Source organism: Triturus cristatus, chromosome 4_1, assembly GCF_964204655.1.
Source record: "Triturus cristatus chromosome 4_1, aTriCri1.1, whole genome shotgun sequence".
Taxonomy (NCBI): domain Eukaryota; kingdom Metazoa; phylum Chordata; class Amphibia; order Caudata; family Salamandridae; genus Triturus; species Triturus cristatus.
In genome coordinates, this window is record NC_140585.1 from 341949657 (window position 1) to 341971633 (window position 21977).

A 21977-nucleotide genomic window follows, 5' to 3' on the forward strand; every position below is an offset into this window, starting at 1 on the left:
GTTACTTATTTACCTAAAATAGGGATGTGCAGCTCTTTTTATCAATGTGACTGTAATACAAGCTTTGGCATACAACTGTCACATGTTTACTATTACAATTATGTACTATAAATAAGGGATATATGCTTGTACTGTATATTGCTGCTAAGTGTATCCTGAAATAAAAACTAGTTTAAAAAAAAAAAAACTAGTGTCCTCCCACATCTAACACTAAAATCTAGTTTTAGCCAGGTCCTGTACCCACAACAACTTCAAAAACAGAAGTCTTGTAGAACAAAAGCTGAGTTTTCAGCAAACAGGCAGTAGAGGCCCATAGGAATGAATGGGAAGACATTCTCAATTTGCGATTCTCAATTAGAGATTCACAAACTGAGAATGCAATTTCAAGGGTGCCAGGGTGTCAAAAGGACATCCTGTTGCACCCCTGAAATCTGCATATGAGTACATCTTGCACACACACATGCCCCAAGGGCATGTGTGTGTGTAAAATGGAACTTTGAAAAATGCACTTTAGTGCATTTTTCAAAGTTTTAGCAAATTACCATGAAGTTCAACTTTATGGTAATTTGCTCCGCCTATTAGCGAAATCGCAATTTTTTTTACTTTAATGCATTGCATTTAAGGAATCTCAATTTGAGATTCCTTAAATGCAATCGCAATTTAAGGAATCGCAATTTAGAGATTTCTTAAATTGCGATTTTTACATTTGGGATGATGCATCCCAAATGCAAAAATACCAGTCGCAAAGGGGCAGATTCTGAGAATCTGCCCGTTTGCGACCGGTTTTTGCTTTGATGCATGTGGGCCTATATTCTCATAAAGCTTAACAATCAGCCTTCCTTTCCACAATCTCTTAAAAAAATGCAAAGGTTGTGTCTCAGAGTTGGTGCTCCAAATCATAGACTAAATGTACTCCAAATATTGTTTAGAAGCATATTTCCTCTAAACTAAACCCTGCCGTTTCACCAAAATTCAAGTACCTTTCAATGTCTGCAGTGGCTGTGACACTGACTGTCATCGTAAGCCTGTTGTTGGGAAGCAAAACAATGCTTCTGCGTATGCTCTTATGCCCATACACTATCAAATCACTATACTACCCCTGCTGTATGAGTGCATCTTGAAGTCTACAAGATCGTAGTTTCTTGTGAGCCGTTGAAGTCCATGATAGCTCAGTTCCTGGAAGCGGGGCGTTGTAGGACTTCTTATAATGTACCTCCCAGTCTCCATTCAGAGGCCTGTGGTGATGTCTTGTACCGTCATTGCATGCCTCTGTCCATTTTGTGGGGATGGAGGCCAGAGTACACCTGAGATGCTGGGTTCTGTCCATTTTGTGGGGATGGAGGCCAGAGTACACCTGAGATGCTGGGTTCTGTCCATTTTGTGGGGATGGAGGCCAGAGTACACCTGAGATGTTATATTCTGTCCATTTTGTGGGGATGGAGGCCAGAGTACACCTGAGATGTTATATTCTGTCCATTTTGTGGGGATGGAGGCCAGAATACACCTGATATGTTGGGTTCGGGCATGTAACACTAATAGCAGTCCAGTGTTGAAAAGTAGGTCCCGCCTTTTCGTATTTACCACCATCACGCTCATCCAGCCCCCATTTAATCTGGCGTTTCGTGACAAACAACAGACATCTAAGTGTCCCAGTTTTAGAAGCATCTGTGGTTTGTGTCTTCAGTTAGCCCTTTAAACAATCATAACATAGAAGGGAAGCCAGCCTATTGACTCCCACACTGTTGCCAGAGGACAGACTTTCAAAGCCTGTGCACAATTATGATCTTGAGAAATTTTAAAAGCAACAAAATTTGATGAGCATGTGCACAGTAGCCACTCCACAAAAGATTCCTTCAGCGGCAAAGAAACTGAAGTTAGGACCTTTCTGGTGCAGGTGCGTTTGTAGTAGTGTTAGCGTTAGCATTAAGAGCAAAGGTTCAAACTGAGTTTGTCCAAGCACAATGCATAATGTCTGCCCTGAGGTAGTAGCACCATAAAAAGTGTTAGTCTGTGAATAAAAGTTATTGCTGCTAAAAAATGGAGGTCGCCAACTTAAAATAGCACTATCCACAATAAACACTTAGTGTTTTAGTCAGAATTTTTTTTTTTTACGCTAAAGTGTGTTCATGTTGCAGCTGTTGGTGACCATGGCAGTTCCGCTGTAATCCCCTTTTAGGGTCTGGCTTGAGACCATTCTGGATCATCACTAGAGAGGGGCTTTGGATTCGCCCACATGTGGGTGACCCGAAGCACTTGTTTTTATTGAGCTTGAGTTGTGTGCTTCCACAATAAAAGTGCTTGCCCTCCACGCAGCTGTGATCATTTTGTTTATTTATTCAGGTGTCTGAGCTTGAACTTTCAGGGGCACACACATGACATTGCGAAGCTGTTAAAGTGGCTTGGGTAAAACTAGATAATGTATTTTGTTTTTTTCTGGCAGCTGCACAGATGGGACGAGGGCAGTCATTAACAAACATGGATTTGTAGGTCGGGGTTCACAGTGCCACTGTTTCCTGCAGGGCTTTAAATGAGCCGGGTACCTCCGGGTCTCAGACCCGGTTTTATTTTAAAAAGGACATTGAAACGGGTCCCTTTCGGGCCCTAGATTCATGTCCTTAACTTTTCAAGCAACAAGAACGAGCCAGTTTCTGAACAATGAATGTCAAAAAACGTTAAAGGAAACCATGTCGTTCCTGCTTAAATTTCACATGGTTTTTACCTAATCTTGCATTCCGTATAAGAGTTTGCTTTTTCCAGGATATTGTGTTCCTTTTGTTTTTTTCAGGCAGAATATTACTCTTGTCTTGTGCATAATTGGAATTGAGTCGCATGCAGGTATTTATAACGATGCAGAGTTAAGTTGTGGCTGAAGTCAGTGCGAGTTTCTCTCAGTGCCAGCCAGGAGCAAAAAGTGTTACGTGGTCATCCAATCCTTGGCCTCTCTGCAAAGTGCACAGAGGAATGGTCATGTATAACTGTTGCAGATGTGATTCTATGAAAATGTGTGGGTAGGGTGACACTCTATGCGAATTTTAGTGTATATGTTTAAGCCACACCCTTATATAGGCCGCAATCCTTCCACCGACCCCCAGTTTTTTCATATCGCTTAAAGCCCTGGTCACCTGATCATTTAACCTACATATGTATTAATGTACAGTTCTTTGCTTCTATGCAAATACATATCCTTTCCCATGCTATCTACTTGTACTGCTTCGCATTGCCATACTGCATTTCTTTAAAGCAAGAGCTATTGGCATTTTCCATGCTTGTTAAACGTGGTGTATACTGGACTTTATTTTTCCAAAGAAATACTAGTAAAATGATTTCACTACCAATGTGGTTAGGACTTGACAGTTTAAATGTTTGCTTATTTTGCCACCCTGTGGCCAGGAGTGGAATATATTTTTTTAAATACAAAAATAGGTTATTGGCCACTATTGTGTTATGACATTACTTTATCTCACCAAAACCAAGAATCCTCGTCGTTTTTGCATTATAGCCCAGTGTTTGATTTTCGGCTTTTGACTGTTACATACTTTTGGAACCGTAAAGCTATCACCTGCAAAGTGTCTTTTGATGTTGTATTTCTCGCGCAATTGGGTAATTTTAGCTAATAGAGACAATTACTTATTCAGCAAAATGAGTACTCTCCAGTAGGATGCCGCCGGGCCTCTTCTGTGTGGCCATGTTTCAGTGGCGGCTGGCGAAATTTGAAAGCATTGGGCCGCTTCTTGTATGTGGGAGTGCTTCACTTTAGTACTCAGTTTAAATCATTATCTTCAGAGGCATTTATTAAAACTGTTAATACATGTCTCTCAATATAGTTATATAAACTGATGTACTAAAGTGAAACGCTCCTGAATGTTAAAAGCATACACGAGACTAGTCACTTTTAAATATGTCATTTTGAACTGACATATTTAAAAGTGTTCTCTTGTATGCTTTTAACATGCAGGAGAGTTTCACTTTAGTACATCAGTTTATATCACTATATTGAGAGACATGTATTAACAGTTTTAATAAATGCCTCTCAGTATAGCATACATGGCAACATTTTAGACGACAAAAGTGGGAAATTAAAAACAATCTAATCGTGAGAATGTATTTCTCCCATTTACTTCTGTTGAGGCCAGAATCGTGTCTATTGTCATGTATGGGACTTGCAAGTGTGCTGCTGCAGGATCAGATATTAGAAATGCAAATATGGTTTTTTTCTTTCTTACCTGTCAGGAGCGCAGAGAAAGCGATAGGACAGAAAGCGATATGACAGGCAGCGAGAACATGACAAAAATATTGTTCTCTGGCCTGCAGGATCAGGTTACTGGCAGTGCATTCTCGGAGTCGCACAAGACCAGCCTCTGTCTGCTGAAGCCTGCAGAGCAATCCGATTTCAGCATGCAGGGATCAGGAGGCAGGGAACTAGCCTTGAAATCGGTAGTTTCCTGCCTGAATCAGGAGGGTTGGCATGCATGATATAGTGATATAAACTGATGTCCTAATGTAAAATGCCCCCGCATGATAAAAGCACACAGAGACCCTTTTAAATATGCAAGCTTCGGCGTGTGCTCTGCTGTGCCTGCCTGCGGTTTGTTTTTATTGTTGCAAAAACAGTAAAAACGAACCACAGACTGGCAGGCATGATGTAAGGCCTCCAGCCCCTTGGTCCCACTTACATGCAAACCCTGCTCTGGAATACGCACTTCGGGTCGTAACAGGGCGTGCTGCTGCTGTTCCAGTCCAGGATGGGAGGCTTGATAGTGCCAAGCGAGCCCTCTCTGCCTTGCCCCCTCTCTCACTTGCTATACACAGATACTGTGCATGCGCAGTGTATCTGTTTGAAGCATGCATGTGGCTTGAGGTCACAGAGTCGTATGACTCTGTAACCCCGAGTCACATGCCTGCAATCCTTCACGGGCTACAAGCAACTGCCTTGACCAACACGTCACAGGTGACGCGTTGGGAAAGGGTGTTGCTTGCAGCCTGTGAAAGTGATTGATTGGCAGTCCAGGGAATACAGGGCTTATGCCCCAGATGACTGCTTGTAAATATGATGCTGCTGCCGTAATGAATGCGAGGTCTCTTCAGACCCTGAACATTGCAGGCCAGGGCTGGCACTAGATCAGTCCTTTGCCTGCACAGGGATTTAAAAAAATATTTTTTTTGTGGAAATGCTGAGGGACACATACCCACTGGGGCATGTGTTCCACTCGAAACTGCCTGGCTACCTGACTTGTCACAGCAAGTGCGAGAGGCAACCAGGCACTAAAGTAGCACCCAACACGGGCGTAAAGCCCTCATTTAATTAACTTGAAAAACAATGTGGGTGGTACCCTCTAGTGGCAGCCCCAGCTGTTCCATCCACCAGCACTGTACAGCTGACAATCAGCCCCTAGATGTACGCTAACATGTTCTTGCGCTGTCAGCGAATGCCCATCAAGCACTAGGGTAGCAAAATGGATAGTGGAGATGGTTCGTTGGGCGGGTTATGAGGGTGCAGTATTGTATAGTGATAGGAGGAAAGTAAGAGTATCAATTGAAAACGTTTGTGCATGGGATCATTTATTAGATTCCCTTAGAGATTTATTAAAGAGTGATGATTCTGGGAAGAAAATGGGTAAAAATGTAATTTCCAAAATATATGTTGTACATTACTGTAATGGGGACTGGACTTAACACAGAGTGGTGGTAGTGGGGTTAACTTGCTTAAATTTTGTTATGCATGTCTTATTACAAATGCTAATAAAAATTATTTGCAAAAAGAAAAAGCTTTGCATTGCCTGCTCAAGAACGAGAACAGGTTCTGGTAAGTGCTGCCAATATTTTCATTCTTTCAAATTGACAACAGGCCCTCCAACCTTAAAATTATTTTCAGCTTGTGAGAGGTGGAGCAGGCCGTTGAGCCAGTCACTGCCCTTCCAGCCCTGCCCATCACTGCCCTTCCAGAGGGAGGTGCCAAGGGAATAGGCAGGGCTTTAGAGCCCAGTACAGCATGGCCAGGCATCTCCTACCCTCTCCCAAAGACCCTTACAAAAGCTTCTCAGGCTTCTGCCAAGTTTTCATGTACAGAGCTTCCTTGAAGAGCTAGAAGCCCACTGTGCAGGCGCTTCCAGCTCACCTCGCTTTCACCTTGTTATGCCGTCTCTTTCCTGATAGGCCATGGGAATTGAGACAATAATGTGTGAGAAGATAGCATTGTGTGAGTTGTAAGAGCAGGGACAACACGTGGATTGAAGGCAATTGCCAGACTGGATGTGAAGGTGGGTAGTGCTCTGGACAATAACCATACTGCTTAATTTTTACCAGACTAAGTTAACTCCTAATTGACAGCCTTGCTTACCTCCATGTATTTCGACTCACTGCCAGTGGCTTCCAAAGAGAAGACTTCGTTCACAGTCTCAGTGCCAGAAACAGAAGGCACTGTGATGAAAATCACTCTTCTTCTAACCGAAACTTCAGTATGCACTGTTCCCAAAATTTGGACCAACTCACCATTACTCTTGGGCATCAGTTTTGAGGCAGGTTGGATCTGCAATTTTAAGATTAAGGCGTGAAGTTTTGACTCGTAGGCATCAGAAAGCTTCTACATGAGGCTTAGCTCAGTGTAGGTAAGCCCTCTATCAGTATAAGCCCTCTATCAGTATAAGCCCTCTATCAATATTAGGACAACCGTCAACAGTGAGTACTGTCATTCTGCAAGTGAACCTAAGGAATGGATGAGCAGGAAGTTTTGCAGCAATTATTTGTTTAACTTGAGGCCATTATCGTGACAATGTTTTAGTGACTAAGAGGACTATTGGTTTTCATCATATTTTATGGTTGAATCACTGCCTTTTGAAGCCATCTCCTTTAGATGATTAGTTTAGTGTCCACAGCCTGTATGAGTACAACATACCAGTGTAAAAGTAGGTGTGCTACACAACTTTTTCATCGAGAACCTGTACCCTCCCTGCCATCGACACCTTCCTCAAAGTTTCATGGGGGGGCAGGGGGAGAGCGTATGTCTCTTTAAGGGCCTTGAGTAGACCTTGATGATTCTAGACATCCTGTGTAGAGCAGTCACAGTTGTTGACCATTAGTATGGTAGGTTAAAATCAAATGGGCAGTTACTAGTGAGTTATCCTTCTCAGAGAAGAGCTGTCACCTCCATTATGTACGCTTATTGATAAAAGGTACAAACTTTAGTGCATGAGGTTAGAGGTGAAGTAAAAAGGCAATGCCCGTCGGAGCAGACTCTGTGCTGCCTTTTTCAAATTTGCGTTTCCATATTTGCTGTCTTTTTTTCAATTCTATCTATGCCACTTCTAATTCCACTTTCCAATTTCTGTGGACGGCAGCCATTGCATGGTAGCCTCAAGACTTCAATGTTAATTATAAAGATTACTCTCTACTAAACACAGGTCCACCTTTGTGCCATATGCAACAGGCAATTGTTGAACCTCCGTGATTCTGTGGAACATTGGCTCAAAATCACTTTGTATTTTAGACCAGATAAGGTGATGTGACCAGCACATAACAAATGCACCGGATGTGGAGGCTTCTCTTGTCCCGCATTACCTACAAATCACTTTAGCTGATGTAACTTGGTTGATACTTGATGGGGTAAATATGGACATTTTATTGAGATGGAATGTTTTTTATGGATCAGTAATAAGTGATATCCTCATACGCCTCCCTTTCTGGAGCAGATCCTCTAATTCAAACATGACATTCTAATTAGATCGAGCATTTCGCATAGTTTTCCGAATTTGCCATTCTCGACAATATATTATGGATGTGGGTGTTTTTTTCTGTATATATGGTAATTGCCATCTCTCCATGGCTGAAGTCTTCCAACTTGATCCCTGGAATGGTTTTGGAGAAAGATCTCATTTGAATGTGTACTGGGTATACCAGCTGTGTTTCACTTTATTTGGATTTATTCTTAAAACTAAAACATTACCCCCACCTTTCAACAGTTATGTCATTTGTAAAATTTCCATAAGCTTTTTAAATATTCGAGCATAAAACTTACATAAGATTTACAATGTACGACAAATCCGTGCATTGCATTATGTCTGAAATCTTACAATATTTTCAGATGCCCCACTATATTTGTGGAAGTCTTATGCTTTGAAGAACATGCTTTTCTAAAGTGGTTAAGAGCCCCTGTTGTTCATTTGGGTAAAATCAGAAGGGCATTTGTGCACCGCAATATTTGGAAGCTAAAAAAGATTGTATAGTGACATCCCAGTAGTACTTGAAAGTCATGGCTAATCATACGTCTTTCCGCAATGCATCATATGCTCATTGAAACTCCAGTTTTCTTGTCATTGTGTCTACAACAGGATGTATTTAGCACCACAGATCAATTCTCATAGGAAGCAAATAAAATATTTCAGCCATCAGCAAGACTACCTCTGGTCAGTGATGGACCTTGAGTCTAGAGGCCAGAACTGAAAAAGGCTGCCCTCTGCATTGGGCTGTGTGAAATGGTAGAGTTACCAAAAGGAGGTTCGTGAGTGACCTTAGTGGATCAGCTTCACTACATGTTCTTAATTTTAGAAGGAGTAATGGGCACAGTGATCACGTTCAACTTGGAGCAGAGCCTTAAATTGCTCCATTTTTCAGATCAGCAAAGGAGGCTCGGTGGAGCGTCACCTTTGCCAGGGATGGTATTTGCTACCAGACAACCGCATAGAAGCAGGGAACCTGGAAAATAAAACCCACTGATGTAATCAAGATGTGATGTGGCAGCTGTTGGTACCTATTACACTGGGAGGGAAAGAGAGGTTTGGAAATAGTGGTTTTTTTGCAGAATTTAGGTGAAAATACTCCATGCACACTACTGCACTGATCTGCTACATAGGTGAAATCTGTGTTGCCACAAAGTGCTTGGTTGCAATGGTCTGTATATTAGGGCCATATAAATGCATTTAAGATAATAAGTGTTAAAGTCAGTCCATTGTAACTCCATCTGTATGCCCCTACAGTCTACTCAACTTCAATCTAATTTTGAGCCACATTGTGCAAACAGATGCTATAATGTGCTAAATTTTCAAAATAGTTGACAAGATTCTTTGATGTTCTTTCCCTCACCTTTTCTCTTTCAAATACTTTTATTTGAGTCACACAATCCTGTTGCTCCTACAGTTTCTTCTGAAAAATAGCTCAAACAGTCATGTTTCATAAATATATCTGAAAGAATATTTTAAAGATACTGTCGAAGTTGACATACCTGTAATATTTTGTTCTTCTGTTTCATATAGTTCCATCCTCCCGTCCAATCCACCCAGCATCTTCGAGATGAAAATGCAGGGGTTTGTCTGATGACATTCTCGTTAGAAATACTGAAATCACTATGGTATTGAAGAATGTGGGGTTCTTGGTTTCCTTTAAGCATTAAAAATTCATCTAAATTTATCCCGTAACTTTGTGGATCCCAGTTGTTTCGGTTTCATCGCTGCTCTTCTCTGATAACCAAAATCTTTGACCCTTTTAACAGAACTAAAGATGCACTGCATACACTGAGGAGACATTTACTCTGTTCTTACTCTTAATTTTAGCTTTTTTGGAATTGTGTGATTATGCCTAGCTGACCTTTTGTTTAGTTTCTGATTGGAATCTCAGATTCATCGTTGGTTATCTCACGGATTTTCTAAAAGCCCTTGCCTACCACGGATTTTAGGAAACGTCTGTAATTTCATATCATCTGGCATCCTTTAGATGTATCTCCTCCCCTCCTCCTTTCCAGTATTTATCTTGGACCCCAGTCATGCCTCCTGAAGTAACTTGAGTCAGATGTGATCTGTATCCAGAGACTGTGCTTTTCCACATCCTCCCAAAAATATTACACATTCAGTCTGGTCACTCCATCCTAGTGGTAGCAGCAAGGGTGCTTTATATCCACATGCTCTGCACTGCCCTGCCATCTACCTTTGAGTTTCATGATAGTTCAACTTATTTTTCTTTTGAGGACGTTAGTTCCAGGCATGTGTAAAATAATGTGGTCAAGTTTCCTGAAACCCATAATGCACTCGTTCACAGGCTATACCTCAGATTCAAGTGTTCTACCATCTTTTTACCAGAGGTCCTTCGAAATACTGTGCCCCAAGAACAAAGACTGGGCACAAAAGACCAGAAAACATGAAGAAGTAGTTGTGATTTCCAAATACTTTTTTCTGTGTCACATGAACTTTCCAGACCAAGCTATAACTTCATGAGAATGACTACAGAGAGAGGTGGGGTTAGGGCATCAGAAGTTAACTATATATTATCTGCTCTGCTACGCTTGACATAAGCACCGCCACACATAAAATATTTGCTTACCCCGGCCCCATGTCGAAAAGAGTTCTTTGTTTGTAAAGTTTTTAAGAGCAAAAAAGACAATTTAACTCTGGAGGGAAAGAATCTTGGAACATTATTCTGCAAAGGTCCAAGGGTACACAACGAAGTCACCATGAGCAGGTTTTGAAGAGGAGGTATAAGAAGACACTACTTGGGACAGAAAGGGATTATCTACACACACGTCCATGGTAATTGATGTGGACAATGCAGACCAGAACCAATCTCTCTTAAAAGAACTAGAAGTCCCGGATTCTGCAGTGTCTACATTTCTTAAACTCATAGAGAAGTTCACGTTTTTCAAAACGAAGATTACAAAACAGTTTGTTTCAACAGCATTGAAATCCTCATAGTCGAAGCCCTGGTCTTCCACAGGTAAATTTGACATCGGCACCTATATTATACTCTAAAAGGAAAAGGGATTGAGTTCTTCCAGACATGGAGAGTAAGCAGTTAGACACACTGGCTGCAGGGCTGCGACAGGAGGAGCCATGAACCGCAGAATTTCCAATTCACAGTTAAGCAGATACGATTGTCAGCAGAGTGAGCGACTGGTGCAGCTTCTGTCTCCACTGTGGGAATCCACTGTGCATTGGATGAAGCAGATCCAGCTTGCAAACAAATAGACGCAGCTGTGCCTCTCAGAAGACCTAACTGGCTAAAGTTTTTAGGGTTCAGGCAAATATTTAGTAACATCTAAAGATGCTATTAGTTTGAGAACATCTTTTTGGCCCAAGGCAAATGAAATGTTGATTATAAAATTACAAATATATTAAAACTTCCTAATTCAGGGGTACATTGCTATGGCACCATCCTTATTAAAAGAGAACACAGACACAGTGCCCAAGACAGGCCAATGAAATCATACCCTTTACATCAGCCCGACCCATAGTAGTTTGACCAGTGGTTTGAATTGCCTCATCAGTACACCATGGGAACCTTTTTGAAGCAATACTTGATCTGGATCTAGAGTGCCTCAAGGAAAGGAAGAGGATCCACTCACAACAACTCCATTCCCTTTCCCCCCTGATCACACAATACCAGTCAGTTGATGTCTTTTGTTATTTCCACACATGGGGTTGAAAATCACATCAGATCAGTAGTAACTGTCTTCAATCAGAAGAGGTGCATCAAGTTCGATTAGAAGCCACTGTTATCTACCAGGACAAAGCAGTGTATTCATGTCTGCCCTACCCTTACCTTGACGTTTGGTTGTTGAACAGAAAGGCTGTTCAGAAACACCAAACAGACACAGGGCAGAAGGTTGCTTTCCTTCACAGTCTGTGATACACAAATGCTGAGGAAAAAACATATCAACAGCTACTCTAGATTCTGAACTTTCCAGGATCAACCCACAGCATCTCTGAAATTGATTTTGCTTTGCAAGATGCCCCACTCTATGACTTCGAGGAAGGTGATGAAACAGTTAATGTGATGGCAGTAATCATAGCTTTGGTTCTAAATTCATGATTATAAAAACGTCTTCTGCAAGAGTGCTTAGCAAGCAGGACTCAAGTAAAACTGGTCTGGAAGGGTCTAGTGTTTCAGTTGCCCAGTGACCGCTCAAACTTTAGATATGGAGCAATTATAACCTCTCAACGGGCAGACCTTTGGCAGACCCACAAAGTATGTGTCTTTTAGAGCAGGTGCTTACCAGCAAAGATGCGAGGCACACATGACGGACTTAAAGACAGGTCAGGTGGTAGATGTCGAGCAGCATATAGGATGCTGGAGCTCATGGTGGTGGCACTAGAACTGAAAGCTTTTCAGACCTGTTATACAACAATGTGGCCTCAATACACACAGATAACATTGATACCTCACATACAGAAACGAGTCCTGCTTCTTTCTGTTGTCCTGAATGGCACAACAAATTTGGCATTAGTTACTCAACAATCATGTTCATTTGCTAGGAAAGCATCTGCCAGGGATGGACACTGATTCCACTGACATACTGATCAGAAGTCATCAAATGAGACACAAATGGATTCTTAAGTCATCGTGTTCTCAACAAATTCTTTCACAAGTGTAGGATCTCTGACATTGGCATGTTTGCAACATGGGAAAACAAAACAAATAATGAAGTTATGCCTCCGAATACCCAGATCCACGGTCGGGGTGGAGTGCTCAGGGAATAGATTGGTAAGGAACATTAGCTCCTTCTCTCTCCCCCCTTCCCCCTCCTCCTCTTCAATGATCATCATTGTTGCAACATAGGCCATGGTCATGAGCCATTCTCTACCTGTTAGATGTCAGGACATCCATTCAGTAAATTACCAATTTTGGCATATTTGCTTAGCCAACAGGAAGAAGATAAGTGTTTAGATATAATTCAATGAACTTAGTGATTTGGCAATTTTAACCTTAAAATGTGGATATTTATGGCTTGCTCAAGAGGTTTACTTCCATTGTGACTATGGTAATTCACTTCACACCATACTGTCACAGTGTTCCATGAAGCCTCAGAATGCAACTGTCTCATGTTGAACATTAAACAAATATCATGTCACAGCTGTCATGAAGTTCTGTGGTAGTTGTTGTTTAGGGTCTTTGTCTGCTTCACAAATCTTTACACTCCACCTGTTATTGCCTTGCCACACTAAAAAAAACTCTTTGCTCCACATCGTAGAATCTTCTTTCCCCACCCTAAGATTAGAATGGAGAACATTTTGTGTGTGTGGTGACCCCACTTTGGTGCTTCATGACACCCATTCTCGCTGAGACATATGGAAACCTGCTCAAGTTTCATTTGTCATGGAACGTCACCCTTGCTCTCTCTAGGTTCTCATTGCTTTTGGTCACTGACACACAGGCACTACATTAGGTTTTCTAATTAAGTCAACCATTTAGAGCTGTATTTTCTGTCTCAAATAGAAACCACTTACTACACCATTATTTGACTTTTCACTGAAAAGTCAAAGTTTCTAGGAGATTTAAGGGTACCAACCTACAGAAACCATGTTATAGGTAAGCGAGTGACTTATTTTACTATGGAATAGGTGCGGCCAGAGGGGCTTTGCTTTTGTTAATTTTACATTATTTGTGTTGCGACGAATGTAGAGGTTAACATTCTTCTTGCTAACCATGCCCTCCTTGGTTACAGATGTCCATTGAGAAGGCAGAACATGGACTACGCAATGTATTTGCTGACAGTTTTGTACCATGAATCTTGGGTAAGTAAAATCTGCTGTGCATGACATTTGCTGGTAACCTACTTTTCCAGCTGTGAACAAGGACATAATATTAGTAATAAATATTTATATCAAATTGCATCGAAAGCTAAATAAAACAGATTTTATATAGTACTTAAAGACTAATTTTGGTTTTCGCTCAACCAATCGTACTTTAGAGAAGCTGTGTTTTGGAGTGTGTGTGTTTATTCAGATTTTTATAAAGCGACATTTGCTTTGCTGCGCGTGTGTGTGAGTTAGTGTGTGTGTTAATGTGTGTGTTAGTGTGTGTGTTTTAGTTGTTGTTAGTGTTTGACCTGTGAGCCTTAGGGTGGTATTTCCCCAAAGCTTTTCCTACTCCAATTTTGCTGATCTCGTCTTCGCTCTTGTTACGACTCACTTTGGCTTATCCCCAATTGGCATATTTAATTTAATTGTAAGTCCCTAGTAAAGTAGTTCTTCATGTATCCAGGGCCTGCTAATTAAATGCTACAAGTGGGTATGGAGCACTTCTTGTGTCACCCACTTAAGTAGCCCTTTAAACATGCCTCATGCCGATGCAGCCCGTGTGTGCAGTTTTAAACGTCACCCTTAGGGTAGGCCCTAAACATCCCGCAGGACCGGATGCAATGAATTAAAAAAGTAGAACATGTCATAAGTTGTACCTGTTCTGGTAATGAAAAACTTTTAAATTCTTTTTTCAGTCCTGCAAGGCCTACCTCTCCCATAGGATAACATTGGAGTTACCTTATTAAATTTAATAAGCTGTAATTTTCAATTTAATAAGCTGTAATTTTCAAATGGGAGCAGGTAACCAGTTCATGTTTGGTCTCTTTTGAATTGTTTTGGGAAATCCTCTCTCATGGTAAAGCCGGATTTTAAATTACTGTTTTGAAAATGCCAATTTTAGAAAGTTGTCATTTTCCTGCCTTAGCCGTTCAGTGCATGTAGCCTGTCCTTGTATCTCATGACCGGTTGTAGCGGACAGTTGGACTTGGTGTATTCCCCCTAGACAGTCACCTCGCCTTTTTGTTCTCGTCCGTTTGCTCTTCGGTGGACCTCTCTTTCATTGGGTTTTCCTCGGGGAGAAAGGGAGAGGCAATTGGTTCTCGGATCGTCCTCCAAGATACTGGGTAACACATTAACATTCCCCAGACAACAGGGATATGCCTGTGCGGAGACTCAATACTCTGCTTCTTAAGGTGGGGACTAAGGGGGTTGTAGGAATTAATGAAAACACAAAATAAACAATAGTGGATGTGATGCAAGAGCGGGGACCATTACTCTTCACGTGACCCCTATGTCTCCTTTCACATCCAGCCCCGGGTTCCTCCCGTTACCTGGACTTGTGCCCTGGACCTGACAAGACACCCAGGATCTGCCCGCTAAACAAAAGGGAATCTGTCTTCCCTTCAGTGTGCCATATGGACTCCTTTATAAGCCTGTGAAGTAAGCCTGGGTGAACCCTCCCCCCGTCAAACGCCCGCTTGTTCGGCCCATTTGCCTGAAGCCGTGGATTGCTGACAGAGCCACTGCTGCCTCGTCCGAAGCGCCTTCCCCTCGGAAATCGACCACCACCGGTCCGCTCCGCATCTCTGGTCTGGTCCACAATCTCCGCCCTCGTTTCCGCTGGCTCCCGCTGTTCCGTTGTTCGCCGTGCTTCAGCTCCTTCCCCACTGAATGTCTGATGTCATAAGGAATGCATGGCAGGGGCACAAGTTATAGTTAGTTCAGTAAACTCTAACTGGCGAATTTCAAGTGGTTTTTTTGTTTTTAAACTTTAGTCATCTCCTCTAAACACCTGATTATAATGTCACTTTAACCTTTGTTTTTTTCATTGAATATATATATATGTATGTATATATTCACTTAAAAAACCATAGGTTTCACACATGTTATAGTTAGGTGGATATTTCACTCGTAAAAAACCAATGAAATTCCCCCGTTATAGTTAGTTCAGATAACTATAACTTGCGCGCCCGCAATCCTGCTCATGACGTCACATATTACATCACTCATGACATGGTCAGTGGCATCACTCATGACATCATCCTTGTGATAGAGTGGCGGTTGCGCGAGTTATAGTTATCTGAACTAACTATAACGGGGGAATTTCATTGCTTTTTTACGAGTGAAATATTCACCTAACTAGAACGTGTGAAACCTATGGTTTTTTAAGTGAATTTGCAAGGTTTTTTAAATGCTAATTCCTAACTATAACGTGTGTGAAACCTATGGTTTTTTCAGTGAATTTGTACGGTTTTTTAAATAAGTTATGTATGTATTATTATTTTTTTTATATATTTATTTTACAATAAACTACGTATTAAAAAACATTTTGGGGGGGTTTTCACCGTGCGCGCACCCCCGCGATTTAAAAAAAAATTCTGCCTACGGGGTCCTTCAGGGACCCCCTGACAAAGGCTAGGGGTCAGGAACTCTCTACCCTGCCCCCTTTTCACGTTCGCCACTTTCCTTTTTCACTCTCGCACTGAAAACAAACAAAATGGCGGCCGACACTTCCTGATTTCGACCGATACGAACGTTGACTCACATGTAACCACCAATCAGAATTACGCTTGCGCGCGTTAGGGTGCTCGCACGGTGCGCACTCGGTGCGCGGCTATAGATATATATGTGCTTTTAACTGCAATTTTCTCAGGAACTACTGAACAGATTGACTCCATATATGCAAAAGGCACATCCCTGACCTGAGGACTACCTCTCTGCCAAATTTCAAGTAATTCTGTTCAGCCGTTCGGGCTGTACCTTTGGGAAAATGCATGGGGAAAACGCGTTTTGGGACCCCCCTTTTTTCTCGGCCCCCGCTTGACGAATCCCCCCGAGACTTTCAGGGTAGGAGCTGAGCGGAGCGCCCCATTAGTTTTGATAATTTCGCAAGGATTCGTCAACCGGCGCCAAAGTTATTCAAAATAGAATTTTCAGATATCCTATGGAAACACGGTCCTAACTATAACTATCTACTGGCGACCGCCAGTAGATAATATATATGTGTGTGTGTGTATATATATATGTGTGTGTATATGTATATACTCAAGCTCATACAAATATATACATTTAGAAAGTTACAATTAGTTGGCTTTAAACATTTAAAAATTAAATTATGAGTGTTGCAAAAACATGTGAAGTTAAAGTCTTCGAGCTTACTTGTGTTGTAATCACTTACAATGTACAGCTTCCGAAGTAATGGTAACATATCACGCAGGGTATAACTGTTGACCCAAGTGTGGCGGCCCCATGCCACCAATGATGTACCGTATGAGATACAGGATTCAGAACAATTAATTGTTTTCTTCAATGCACACAAGGGGCCAGATGCACAAATCGCTGGTCGCTAAATACATGTCGCAATTTTTGGCCAGCATTTTTGCGACCAGTGTGCTATTTTCATACCTAAAAAGCTATGCACAAGTTGGTAGTATATACAACAATGTTACATGTATTGTTTCTCTTATTTGTTTTTCAAACAATTTTGGCCAGTATGTCACTTGTTCTATATTTTTGCGCATACCCAAGCTTCAAGGAAACCTCTGTCCAGTTGACTATTACCTTCTTAATAGTTGCCCTCTGCCAGGTTGCAGAAGTTGCCACACTTCGGATTTCTCTCTTTGCAGTATAAACCTCTGATAAAGATTCTGATGCTTCTGGCCGGTAATAAATTAACTTATGAAGCTTAAACTACCCAGGCAGCTTAACTGAGCCTATATCACCTAAAGATGATGCAATACATAATTTTCTTTGAATCAGACAATACTAGTCTTTTTTTCTCAATCAGCACAGTATCGCAATGCCTTGTGTTTTCACTTCTAGGAGTTTTTCTCTGGTAACTATAACTCGTGCCCTCGCCATGCAAAGCTTATGACCCATATATTACATCACTCATGACATTTTATATGACGTCATTGATAATATCATTGCAACATTTTCAGTGAAATTATGGATGAGAAAACTGTGCATGGCGGGGGTACGACTTATAGTTTACCTTTGAGCATGAGTTATAGTTACTTGAGATAACTAGAACAGGTAAATTTCTTTGATTTTTAGAGTTTAAGACGTTAAGTTGTTAGTGAACATTTCATCTAACTATAACGTTACTTTAACCTTTGGTTTTTTAGTGAATATACTTCCACTTTATGTACTTACCTTTTGGTCCTCGATATTTTGTCCACAATATTCTTATATCACAATATTTCAATGTTTGATGCTCAGTAGTACAATCTGACACGGTCCGCGTTGGTCGCATTACAGTATGGATATATAGGAATAAAGGAAAAGATGCATTGGTTTCACAGCCTGGATGAAGAAGTTAGGCTTTTATATTCAGCCCGGGTTTGGTAACAGTTTTAAAGGATAAATAATTTGAGTATCATTCGACCGGTACATGTTGACTTTAGATTGGAAATAGGTGGTCGCTACCTGTTACAGGACAAACCACGGGGAGAGACTGTAGGTGTGAAGCCAAAGTGTCACTGGTAACACAGCTGGGCATTGTCCCAAAGTCCGTCTCGGGCCGCTTCTTCTTTCCCGCCAGATCTCGCCTTTTTATTCTCGTCCGTTTGCTCTTCAGTAGACCTCTCTTGCATTGGGTTTTCCTCGGGGAGAAAGGGAGAGGCAATTGGTTCTCGGATCGTCCGCCAAGATACTGGGTAACACGTTAACATTCCCCGGACAACAGGGATATGCCTGTGCGGAGACTCAATACTCTGCTCCTTAAGGTGGGGAATAAGGGGGTTGTAGGAAGTAATGAAAACACAAAATTAACAATCGTGGATGTGATGCAAGAGCGGGGACCGTTACTCTTCACGTAACCCCTATGTCTCCTTTCACATCCAGCCCCGGGTTCCTCCTGTTACCTGGAATTGTGCCCTGGACCTGACAAGACACCCAGGATCTGCCCGCTAAACAAAAGGGAATCTGTCTCCCCTTCAGTGTGCCATACGGACTCCTTTATAAGCCTGTGAAGTAAGCCTGGGTGAACCCCCCCCCCCCATCAAACGCCCGCTTGTTCGGCCCATTTGCCTGAAGCCGTGGATTGCTGACAGAGCCAAAGCTGCCTCGTCCGAAGCGCCTTCCCCTCGGAAATCAACCACCACCGGTCCGCTCCACATCTCTGGTCTCGTCCGCAATCTCCGCCCTAGTTTCCGCTGGCTCCCGCTGTTCCGTTGTTCGCCGTGCTTCAGCTCCTTCGCCACTGAACGCCTTCTTTCCCTCACCTGGCGTACTTGTAGTCACGTCCGGGATTGGCTGAGGTCCTGGGATCCGCCCCTCCAGGGACACCGAACAGGGACACCGAACACACCTTTGTGGTACGTCTGAGGCACCGGTAGTCGTCCTTCGAGGACGCCCTGTCACACTACCTAAACTGTTTTTCTTCGTCCCTATAAAATCTAGGAAAGGAATGTTTTAAGCAAGAGTGGCTCCTCCATTGGAGCCAAGGAGCATCACCCCACTTAACATTCCATCCAAAACCCTGAAAAGTAAAATGGTTATTGATTACATTTTATTTTTCATCCCCCGTCCCAAACAGAACGTCAGGACAAGGGTGGGGCCGCTGTTGAGTGACAGCAGCAGGTAGGAGGGTGGGCTGTCTTTACACTGTTTAAAGTGTGCATGTCTTTTTGGCCAGCTGTGTTGCGAAGGCCACACGCACACTTAAAACAGCTCTAACCCAGCTGTCCTGGCTTAGAGCAAGTGCAGGCCTCCAGAGCACTGTGGAGCTCCAAGTGAGGCCTCTCCCTCCAATCAGGGCTCTGCTCTCATGCTGCTGGTTAACAACATGAGAGCAGTACCCTGATCGGTCAGAGGAGTTGCTGCATCCAGTTCCTGTGGAGAGAAGAGGACCGGAGTGGGGTACGTCGCTTTCAGGTAAGTGTTTTATTCATTTATATTCTATTTTGCGCACGCACACCTTCCCCCCTCCCTCACAACTTCTTGTAGATGCCAGCCGCCGCTGTGTCTCGGCTGCCTCCGTGGGATCCGTACGCGAAGACAAGCAGTGATAGCACGCTTTAAACCAGACAACCCCCAGCTAAACTGCAAGCTGTTACATTTCTAACCCTAGCAGAAAACAGACTTCAAAGAGCCTGCATAGACATGACCCCTCCCTTCGCCCTGGAATGAAGGAGCGCGCAAACCAAAATGAAGTAGATTGAGACGGCGTCACGGGGCACACTATTTTTATATATTTATTATTACGCATTTAATAACCTTTTTTCACTAACATTTTAGCATATCGACTGTTTTTATAGACCATGTTTATTGTAACGTTTTATTGAACTATATACAAAAAAGGATACTTACTTACTTGCATGGTTACAAATTGTAAGTCTAATTCAGAGAGGGAGGTGGCTGTGTTTTCTGAAGCTAAAGAGGCCTGCTTCCCTGTGATTCCTTTGCTGCAGCATTGGTCCGTCTTTGCCTAGGTCTGGTTCCCTGTGGCACAGGATCCACTAGAATTCGAACTATTGTATTGTGCAGGAATCACAATATATTTCAGGTTTACGAGCTTCTCTGCAGAAACTGCGCTACTGATTGTCATCTGAACAACGATGTGGACGTCCTGCCTGGAGTGGTTGATAATATGAGCACTGTTTTCTCAATAGAAACTTGATAGAAAGATACAAAATTTTGATTGCCACGTGGCTTTTGCCTTGTTGCACATATGCTTCTTCAACGTTTATTTATTTGCCTTGTACAGCGCACTGAAACCCAGATATGAAGAGTTTGCGCTATAAAAATATATATAAATAATTAAGCCCTCAGATCACAGCCCTGTGACTCAGAGCATCACTCGCTAGGAGATCATAGTGCGCATTGGCTGAGTCCTTCGCAACAAAAGTCAGACTAAACGCTACAACCCTTTTTTCCTTCGTTTCAGACACCCCTGCCGCTTAGCACCATCATTACTTAGTGATGGCGGTCCCGGCTGCGTGGTATTACCGTGCCAGTGTTTGTCGTGTAATGAGCACACACAAGCCTTCTGCCCTTTTATTACCTTTCAGCTTCCATGTTAATAATTCAGAAGCTCGTCAGTCAGGTGCATTTGTCTTTGATTTCCATGAAAAATTAATTTCTTGGCCTTCCACTGACACATTTGATTTTTCCATGGTCAATGTGATCCTTTTTTTTGGACACCTGGTGAAAGATAATTTGGTGCTCGTTTTGCTGGACCACCGCCAGTCAGGGTAGCATTCTGTTTTCGTCTTTGTGAGTTTTAACTATTGGAGAATGCGAGCTCTGCTGTACAAGCCGCGTGACTGAGTTAATCCAGAGTTGTGGTCACTGCGCCGAAAGGGCAGTGCTAAACTGACCATTGTGCACTTCACGTGCTCTGTGCAGGAATAGCCCCTCAGACCTGAGGATGTTCCTTGCAGAATGGCCACTTTCTCACTAGAATATGCTTCCGTGGCCTTACTGGCCACTCATTGTCTTTTAGCCGTGGTGAGGGTCAGGACGGATTTTGAAAGTACCCGTGTCTTTGGTACATTCACTGCTGCCCCGACACTGTCTGATGATTCAGGTGTGGTCCAGTGGCTTTCAACTTCGCTGGAAGTGTCATGCCATTTGCACCTCCCAGACCTTAGCTCTCCTAATTAGGCCAGGGTGAAATTGTAATTCTTATGGTGGTACTACTTTTACTCCCCTTAATAGTAATCCATCATCTTCCCTGGACAACTCCTCCCGAATTTCCCAAAAAGGTATTTCTTATCTCTGCCTCTAAATGTTTTTTTCTGGCCACCCCAGCAACATGAAATCTTTAATTTGTGCTAGAGTCAAATCTGCTGCATACCCTTCCTGCCATTGCTCCTTAGTAGTGATATCAGGCTGACACTCATCCAGATTTGCCTACTCACTCCTAATCCCAGCGTTCATTCTTCATGCTGCACACTGCCAAAGGAGCCCTACTTAAGAAATCAGCTACTTTGTTTTTCATTCCTGGTCGATATTGAACCTTTTAGGTGTGATCTAATAATCTTAAAGACAATCTGGCTAATCTGGTTGTCGCCTTTTCCATTCCTTCAGTGGTAAGTATTTTGGTCAAAGGCTTGCGATCAGTATTTACTAGAAAATAACCTAAAATTCCAACAATTTTGGATGATATGTATGTTATACTACACTCCCGAAAAAATTGCCAGTTGGGGCCAGCAAGAGGGTAAACATGTGGGCAACAGAGCTAACTGACCAAAGTGCGGTTTGGATGCTGCGAATATTATGCATTTTTGTTACTTGCCCTCTGCTGGAGACATTTTGGCAGAGAATCAGACGCATGTCTAAGGTTCGTTTTGGATTGGACTTTCTTTCACTCCACAGGAGAGCATGTTGGGCCCTAAAGTAGAATTTAGCTCCGCACGGCGATCTCTTTTTACTATAATTTTGGTCGCTGCGCGGCTCACTATAGCAAGGGCATGGTTCTCTCCGAGACCTAGCAGGGCTTCAGAGTGGTAGGCTATAGTGATAGAAATTTAT

At 42.5% G+C, this 21977-nt stretch overlaps 1 protein-coding gene across 1 annotated transcript in view; it reads left to right on the forward strand.

The window, feature by feature from the left end:
- The window catches only part of MRPS35 (mitochondrial ribosomal protein S35), a 233003-nt gene that overhangs the window by 159050 nt on the left and 51976 nt on the right, over window positions 1-21977 (forward strand). The window contains exon 7 of the mRNA XM_085652326.1: window positions 13424-13493. Within this exon, the coding sequence (XP_085508452.1) occupies window positions 13424-13493 (70 nt within the window). The remainder of the gene's footprint in view (window positions 1-13423; window positions 13494-21977) is intronic.